This window comes from Harpegnathos saltator, unplaced genomic scaffold, assembly GCF_003227715.2.
Source record: "Harpegnathos saltator strain DR-91 unplaced genomic scaffold, Hsal_v8.6 scaffold519, whole genome shotgun sequence".
Classification (NCBI taxonomy): domain Eukaryota; kingdom Metazoa; phylum Arthropoda; class Insecta; order Hymenoptera; family Formicidae; genus Harpegnathos; species Harpegnathos saltator.
Window position 1 is genome coordinate 488,119 of NW_020230337.1, and position 9,308 is coordinate 497,426.

General features: G+C 44.1%; 1 protein-coding gene across 1 annotated transcript; it reads left to right on the forward strand.

Moving 5' to 3' along the window:
- Positions 1 to 5,720: 5,720 nt before the first annotated feature.
- On the forward strand, positions 5,721 to 9,026 carry LOC105191203 (uncharacterized). The gene is made up of 3 exons (XM_011154425.3): positions 5,721 to 6,473; positions 7,414 to 7,589; positions 7,721 to 9,026. Exons 1-3 carry the CDS (start codon positions 6,363 to 6,365, stop codon positions 7,854 to 7,856), a joined length of 423 nt encoding a protein of 140 aa, XP_011152727.1. The 5' UTR covers positions 5,721 to 6,362; the 3' UTR covers positions 7,857 to 9,026.
- The last annotated feature ends 282 nt before the right edge of the window (positions 9,027 to 9,308 follow it).

The window sequence follows — 9,308 nt, forward strand, 5'->3', positions numbered from 1 at the left end:
GACTCTCTATTCTGACTCTACAACCTACCAACGTTTCTACTCGAAGCGACTTACGACGAAACGCTTCTCACCACCTGAAAATATTACAGCAGCCGAGCCTCGAACAACAAGAGGCAAACGCGGAAACGATTATATTATTTCCATCGCGCCTGTATCGCGCGCCTCAAAGAAAAGAAGAGAGAAACACAAGGATAAAAGAACCGCGCGACGGCGCGGCGCGGCGCGGCGCAGACGACTCACGTCGACAACTTTAAGGCGTCGGCGTCTATACGGCGTAAAGAGGTGTCGGTGCTCTCTGAGCGAGACAGTTGTCTTCGCCGTCGTAATCGTCACGGCGACGGCGACGGCGACAGCGACGGGGACGGCGACGGCGACGGAGACGGCGACGGAGACGGCGACGGCGACGGCGACGGCGACACCGACACCGACGCCGACGTCGTCGGCGCGTAAATTTCATCGCCACGATAGTTGGTATGTGGATCCACGCGGGCCGCGCCTATCAAACAACTTTTCGACATTTATTTTGTACGTGAAACACACGCACAAAACACACATCGGAGACAGACAGAAACGTTTTCGCGCGTCGCGCTGCTTTCACTTGATTTGCTTCTCGTTTCGAATAAGTCTGGCGCCTGCCGCGCCGCGTCAGCTCTATTACCCTTGGCGGTGCAATGCGTGGCCTGACTGATACGTTTCAACTTTAACGACGGTAGAGCGACTGCGAGCGCAGCCACCATCCGCCATTCCGTACGAGGGTACGAGGCGGATAGCCTAACAAGTCGAAATAACGCTAGTGATGTTGCGCGCTCGACGCGCGAGAAATGCTGCGGCATCGCGGTCGAAAAGTCGAAAGAATTGGAAAAGTCTTGCGAGGGGCGGACAAACAAAGTGCGAGTACTTGTCCCATGCTGGATGACGCTGGATGGCGAACGCCGTGTACCGACTATCAGCGAATAAAGCGAAAGGCGTCGCGCCGTCTACCCTGTCCGATGTCTACGCGTCGCGGGAAATCCGTGTCTCAGGCGACGCGCGACTGCTCACGCTGTCCTCTCTCGATCATTTGCTTTGTTCTTCTCGCCTTCATCCGGAAGAGAGAACGTTCTTTCATCGCGACTTATTGCTGCTCCGTTCTAATCTGATTCCTTCCCGAGAGAGAGAGAGAGAGAGAGAGAGAGAGAGAGAGAGAGAGAGAGAGAGAGAGACAGAGAGAGACAGAGAGAGAGAGAGAGAGAGGGGGAGAGAGGGAGAGAGGGGGAGAGAGAGAGAGAGAGAGAGAGAGAGAGATGCCACTTTGTAACTTTTGCATACACGGATCACGGATCCACGCCGCCGCCGTTCTCCTTCCTTTCTTCTTTTCTTTCTTTCTTTCTTTCTTTTTTTCCTTTTTTCTGACTCTGCGCTCGCGCTCGCGCGAAGAGATTACAGCATCGCAGAGTCTGCGAAATCCGTGAAGCAGCGATCACCCCTGTTGCGCAACGTGAACGAGTTCATTGCCGGCGATGCGTTAGCGTCTTCCAAGAAGATCGAAAAGTGCTTCTTCACGTCTTCTGGGAAAATCATCTGGCTACGCGGCAGATATTTGCGGACGCAGGGAGTAATCTCTAACGGCCAACCGCTAAGGTGGCTAAGAGTTTCAATGATGAATGAGAATAGCCTATGTATGTGCCCAGAGTCGAAGAGGCTGACGATAATATATAATATATAGAATACATAGAATATATAGTAGAGAATTCAGCTCTGAATACTTTCTTCGGTATCGACCGCGACAAGCCGGCTTTGTACAGGCGCTGCCGCGCACTGCAAGGCTGCGGTAGGATAACTCCGAAGCAAAATCGGATGCGGCAGATGGGGTGGAACTGGAAATCGCAATGGGCAAGTGGGACGAGAGTCTCAAACTTTTTCGCAGATCAAGCTCACGCGTAATTGCGCTCGCGCGATTACGTAGACCGCGATCGATGATCATGTGCGATATGTTCTAACGTCGCACGTATCTTTTAACCCGATTCCTTGACCCGACCGCGACTAGCTCCAACTAGCTGGACACTGCTCGTGACACGAGGAAGCTCTCTTTGATCGGCAATCATCTCCCTCGGAGAATTTTTTCTTATTCAATAAGGAGCGATCGAGTCGCGCACGTTGAGATCATCATCACGCCGTACTGCACGACACGACGATCTCGCCTGACCTACTCATCTTGCGTTCATTTTCGTCACTATATTTGTTTTTCTGCACAAGCACAACCTACAACAGCGTCCTCTCGTCTCGTCTGGTCTAGCTCAGCTTAGCCCAGTCCAACTCAACTATTCCTCGCTTAGCGCTCAACGCTACGCGCTACCTGACTACGCACGTAGTCGTGCGTGGGCATCTTACGTAAATACGATCTTATCGACTTATTTGCACTTGTACGACTAAGAAAAACACAATACCGATGTGCCGATGTACTACGCGAGAGCGAAATCTCTCAATAATACCTTTACCTATATTTACACACATACACACACACACACACACACACATACACATGTTGTTTGAGCGCGTTATCATCGTATGCATTATTGCTACGTATGTTATAAACGTAGATTATACGTACGTACGTATGAACAATTATGTTATTATACGTACATGAAAACGAAAATTTCGAAGAAATCGATCCATGAGGATCAAATCCCGATATCCCCCCGTATATGGTATTCACGAATTGATTGATCACGACATATCGTGAAGCAAAATTTTGTGTCGTCGAATTTCGACTCAAGCCGGGTGGACATAAATACGTAATGTATGTATGTACATATTGCCTGTTACATTGTGTAACATTGCGTGCGACATTGGGTTCTTGGTAATCTTCAAATGTTACGCAACCGTCATGGGGTCATCGCGGGATATTGTTTCTTTGAGAAAATATCCGTATTTGAAATGATTTACGGCCGATTGTACGGCTGATTTTGCGCCACGTTGAGAACGAGGAAAAAAAGAGCGCAACTTTTGAGATAAGAAAGTGAACGTTTTTTTTTCTGTATTTTTTCTATACCGTTGTTGATATATTTGACGTCAAGCGAAGAATTACGTCGAAGCTCGAGAGGGCACGCTCGAGAGCGGCATGACGCGCGGCGATGGATATTGCAGTCTTGCCGAGTCCGAGGAATACATGTTGACAAATTGGGTAGGATCATAAATAAAATAACCGGAATACGACGCAATCTCCAAAAGGGACTCGTGTATGAGCTTACGACGCGGAGCCTTACGTCCGACGAGTAATTGAAGATTCGAAAAAACGAGACGAAAGAAAGAAAAAAAGAGGAAAACGGAAAAACAAGAAAAGCGATCTCGACTGACAAACTACGTCGCAGTCTCCAGTTCCTCTCCGGAAGCGAAATGACGCAATTTGGATCTCGTAGGTCGTAGGCTACGCGCCTGGACTACATCCCTCTCTTTTCTACGACTGGCCGCAAGAATGTCATGCGACGGAGGAGTGATTCCTGGTCGTTTCTTCTTATCGTTCGTCTACCGACAAAGTATCGCACCATAATCATTCTGCTTTATGACCGCGTGCATACCTCACGACAAATTTTACTTCACTGCTTTAGACGAAAGCATTTAAGTCAAAGACGCTCAACGTCAGCGTCAGAGAATCCCCGTTGTGAAAATTTTCCATTATCCAAATGGAAGCCTCTTAACTTTAAGACAATTGCAAGGATAATAGCTCCCACTGTCACTCCACCGAGGATGTAAAACCTTATCTACAATATATATACCCTTTGCTTTCTGTGCTCCTTTCTCTGCTTATTTCTTTCTCTCAACTTTAATCTTTTAAGTCTTAAGCCAGAAAAGGATACAGAGTAGGAAACAGAAAGCAGAGAGGACACTGTACATGAGGCTTAAAGGCAACGCTCGACATTGCATAGTATTACATTAAGTAGCCCCGAAAAAATGTTGGCAAAAGTAAGCAAAATATCGATAATTTGCGCTGATAGTTTTTGCTTTTTTTTACTTTTACTTTAACACATTAACTTATTACTTACACTCGTTAGATTTGTCGAATTTGATTCGCAAATACAAAAGCGAGAAGTACAAAAGCGCGTTATATGATCTATACGGTTATATGATTATACGGTCACGTTTTACGAAATTTACGAAAAAAATAAAAACGATGGGCCGTATGGAGGAGAGACCGTAAGACCGCGCGACGTCAGTAGCGCACGGTGTCCTGCGATTGGTCGAGAAGCTGACAAGCCCCGGTCGAGCCTCGACGAGACTCTCGGCTTTCCGCGAGACTCATCACGAGTATATATCACGAATTATCGAGCGATCGATCGAAGATCCGACCAGGAGAGCCCCCCTATCTTTCGGCTCGGATTGTCGCGCATCAAATGACATAGATACATACGCGTAGTAGCATAAGCCCGCCTCGCGAGCATCCTAATGAGCCTAATGAGCATCTAGGAAAAAGTTGCCACATTGATTTATGCAACATAACTTTTTCCTAGACACTCATTGGCCGAGAGGATTTCGTATTAGGTGCACATACATCTATGTCATTTTGTGTGCTCAGTGTGCAACTGTAAATCAATGTGCGCACTTACTGTTACGTATAAGCGATACAACACGATATCTCTGTCGAGCAACTCTCTCAACAAGGATCATGAATAGAAAGGCATACGCGTGGACCGCAGCTACGTATCTAATCTTCGTAGGCGCGCGCGCGCGCGCGCGACGTGAGAGTGCTCAAAAAATTATCAACGAAACGAGACACGTTGCTTTGTCTCCGCCCGTTTTATGTGGCCGAAGTAGCAATTGGTTATTACACATCGCGTTATTACACATCGCTATCAATATCGGTGCGTAATTGTCAATCGATTACTTGACGACACATACTCATTTTATCATTTATGTTCTTATTATTGATTATCAAGTTTTTGCCCAAATCTGTCAATTTATCTGTCAGTGTCTTTCATTGTGGGAAAATCAATCATCTATTTGCACATACAAATGTGCTTAAAGTTACGTACGTAAGTGACTGATGAAATAATCGCTTATCTAAAGAATAACTTATTTCGACAGCCTTATGAAATCTGCCACTGTATCATTTGCTCTAGATCGCGTTTTACGTCTATAGGTTTTGCCACGTATTATCTAATGTAAGTTTCCCAAGCGCTGTTACATCAGTCAATGGAAAAAAAGCACACCATCTATACGCTTCTATCAATGCGTTGATGCGCTTCGATTGGGAATCCCGATTTGATCGGGAATAAAGCGATTTACATTTACAGTAAATCTGTAGCGATGTTTAAGTTGACACAAATTAATGTATTCCACATGAGATGGCCGCGCGCGCGCGCGCGCGCCCAGTCTTTATTGACTCATCAAGTGGCTACTATCCACTTGTAATTTTGAATAAAGAAACAGAAAGAGAGTGGCGCAACTAGCAAGTACAAACCCGTGTCCGTTCATGCTCATTAATGCGTTTAGATGCGTGAACGATCGATGAATCTGCAAGCGACGAAAAATCGTGAACTCGTTACACGTTACATTCGCAATTGTATTGTAACGTCTAAGCGTGGTTTCCCTCTCTCTTTGATTCTTTTGTTCTCTCTCTCTCTCTCTCTCCCTTCTTCCGTCTTGTTATTTCTCTGCCTAAATCTCTCTCCCCTCTTTCCTCAACGAGTGATACTCTGGCACAGCAGCTAACCCAGCCTATATAAACTCCCAGCGACTCGAAAGCGTGTTCATTTTACACAAGAAGGCAGTCTATGTAAAGATAAAGTTTCGTGGTGCACGGAACAATAGCGTACAAATCGCCGTTGAAAGAGAGAGAGAGAGAGAGAGAGAGAGAGAGAGAGAGAGAGAGAGAGAGTACATCCAGTGCGTGCTTAGTGGACACGTTCAAATTCCAATACATCTTGTCGAGAAAGGGAAAGAGCAACAAAGAGAAAAAAAGAGGAAAAGAGAAAGAAAAACGAGAGAGAAATAGAGAGAGAGAAACTCTCTGATCCTCGATTCCGATCCAAATATCAGAATTTAAATCGTTGTTTTCAAAAGTGTTTTCCGTCGCGGCCTTACGCGGATAAGCCTCATTATTTCTCACGTCGATGCTTTTGGACAAAGCGCTTCGTTTCGTCCGCATTACTTCCAGTGTTTGTAACGTGCGTATGCACGTGCGCGTTTTGCGCGCGCTTCGCGTTCACTAAAGTGTAAAGCGCGAGAGAGAAAGAGAGAAAGAGAGAGAGAGAGAGAGAGAGAGAGAAAGAGAGAGAGAGAGATCTCGAGTGAGGATCAAGGACTCGACATTTGCGAAAAATCGTGAAAAAGACAAGCGTGCAGAAATTAGGAGAACAACAGAAGGAAGAAAAATACCTGTGAGAATGTCGAGAATGAATTGCCACGTCGTCGATACGAGACTGGTGCTTGTCACGATTTTGCTTACCTTGTGTTGTTTTACTCTGATTGATACCGCTGCGGTGGTGAGGACAGAGGTAAGATACCATGTAAGATTCGATAGTTAGTAAGTCGAAAGTCGAAACGAGCAATGTCAAATGTGTGATTCGCGGTTAATGCTTTTACGGAGGACAGAGCGCGACGACAAGACGAGACACGAGATGTCTGTGAGACCGTTAGAGTCTTCTTTTCTCGCGCGTATATTTGCAAATGTGCGACATGCGCGCGCATGTCAAACGACAATCTCGCTTAGGCTGCGTTCGGAAACATCACTCGGTTGCATCCGCTGTGTGTTGGTATAAGAGAGAGAGAGAGAGAGAGAGAGAGAGAGAGAGAGAGAGAGAGAGAGAAAGAGAGTGAGAGAGGGAGAAAAAAACATAAGAATGAGATAAAGAAAGAGGAAGAGTATTCGGGTAAAACGTTTCCAAACGCAACCTTAAGAAGCCTTGAAAGAATAACCACAATGAGTAAACAGGATATGCGCGCCATCGCTAGGTGAACGAGTCAACTAGATCGTCATTATGATCGATCGAATCAACTAAAATCATTTCAATCAATTATAATCAATCGAGTCATACTTTTAATGTTGGCAAAAATGCTGCCTAGATTACTAGAACAATGTGTAGCTCGAGTGAGCTTTGTGTGTATGTACGTTCGATGAATCGGTCGTTTCGTTTCAGTCTGGTTTATCGAGGAAATGAAATACACGGCTCGAATAATGAATCAGCTTTCTTTCATTAATTAAGTGAGTCACGATATTGAGATAATTATATCGCATTTGAGAAACGTGAAAAATTATATGCCTCGCTTCGCGAATTCGCGAACTTACACGAGTCGCGTCGAGTTGCACGAGTCAAATAATTTTTTTACGAAACATCACACTGATAATATTGGTTGTATCCTTTTGCAAGTCGAATTTTATTCGCTGTTTCGTTCCATTTCCGTCGCTTATAAATACTACTTCTACTTTTCATATAGCTACTTGGCGAGCATCTGCAAAATGTAATTTTGCACGGACCTAGCAACACGAGGGTTTTACGGACTACGGAGGGCAGCGACAAGAACAGCCAGGGGCGGAATTGTTACAATTTGCCCTGCGGATGGGAGGTCTATAATCCACGTACGCGCATTTCCGAATACGTCATGAAAAACGAGTGAGTACATGTGTGTGTATGCGTCCGACAGTTTTCTGACAGTTCTTCCCTTGTTACCCCACGTTTGAAAAAATCGCGATCACACGATTCTTTTTGTTATCTCTCTATTACATTGTGAATTACTTTTACAGATGCGAGTGCCCGGACAGCACCTACAAGTGTGTGCGCTATCACGACGTTCTGCAATCGGGCGCGTATCAGTACCGCTGCCGTCAGAATACGACAGCGGATGACATTGAATATCCCAAGGACTCTAATTGGGGATAGACTGGAATCATCGGGTTGAAAGTAACGCGTCACTTCGCAACCCCAATCATTTCTGTTGAAAAAAAGGTGTGATATCCATCTTTCTTGCAGACTTCAATTTTATCTCTTCGCAGTCAATGCTCGTTCAGCAAATGCTCAGCGGTCAACCGCACGCGGCCGAAATAGTCGATCGTGTTATTAATTGGCAATTAACTCTTCACTTGTCACTCACAACATTGTTAACATTAATGTTTGAAAGAGTCGCTGAAGAAGATCGCTTGCGCTTTTGTTAATTTTCTCGGTCGCGCGCGGTTCCAGCCGTCGTGATGTTCCATTCCTGTCCCATTTCGTACAATTCTATTATTCGTGTGCGGGTGTTCACACCGGGTGAGCTTGGCGTGTGTCTTTATCTTTTTTAAATAAATATTAAATTTCGTATGGATATCACAATCTTTTTTTTAATAATATGCGCTATACGAAGAACAGCAATTTCTTCACCTTCGTTACCTCTTGTACTTAACAGAATCGGTCTTTTATTCATCTTATGAAATATAAGATCCGGAAATCCTTCGCTTCTTTGCCCTCCCTTTGTGTGAGCGCGCATATATCATTATCAAATAACGTATTATTTATTAATAAAATACACACGGACATGCGGCGAGGTATTCAGTTATAAAATTATTGGCACGTAACGTAAACGATTTCTCGCAATCTTTCAAATTTGGCTGGTTCAGATGCAAATGGTGAGCCAAATGCGTCGAAATGCATCGTGAAAACGTATATGCACAATCTCGTGAAAGATGCGATAGGTTTTCAAGAAATTATATATTTGAAAGAATTTATTCCTTTAAAATTAAGTTGTCGTACTGCATGTGACGCACGGATAGCATTGGTTTCAAATGTCCCACTTTTCCAAACATGATGCAAAATTAGATCTGCGCGAAGGAATAAGGCCTCTTCATATTTTTTTTCTCTCACCGATTCGATCGACCGACAGTCATAGGTTTGTAAAAATGCCATATTTTTAATTTGACCGGAGTACCAATGCGTATCGCAAATATCAGCATCTCAAGAAGATGCAGACTTAGAGAGATAAGACAATAATAGTATAAATATCTCAGTTTGTTATATTCGTGCGCAGTATTTCACTTGACTTATTGTATAATTAATGCACACACACACACACACACACACATACATACAGAATTATTGTTAAGCGTTGCCGCTTATCACCTGATTAGATATTGCATATACATTATATACAATCATCTATCTAATTTCATCACGTTTCATACAATAAAATTTCAATCTTTCAAATTGCGGCATTCATGCTATATATATATATATATATATGTGTGTCCCATTCTTTCACTCGCATTCTATACTCTAAAATTAGAAAGAGATGTCGACGAAAGAAATACGCACAACGTTCTTTTACTATTAATAGTTTATTAATATTAGTAATGTTTTGTG

Excerpts from the sequence above, each read along its gene's own strand:
- LOC105191203 (XM_011154425.3), top strand. The coding sequence starts at position 6,363 with ATGTCGAGAATGAATTGCCACGTCGTCGATACGAGACTGGTGCTTGTC. Across the intron at positions 6,474-7,413 it reads CTGCGGTGGTGAGGACAGAG|CTACTTGGCGAGCATCTGCA; the intron begins GTAAGATACCAT and ends CTTTTCATATAG. Across the intron at positions 7,590-7,720 it reads GAATACGTCATGAAAAACGA|ATGCGAGTGCCCGGACAGCA; the intron begins GTGAGTACATGT and ends TTACTTTTACAG.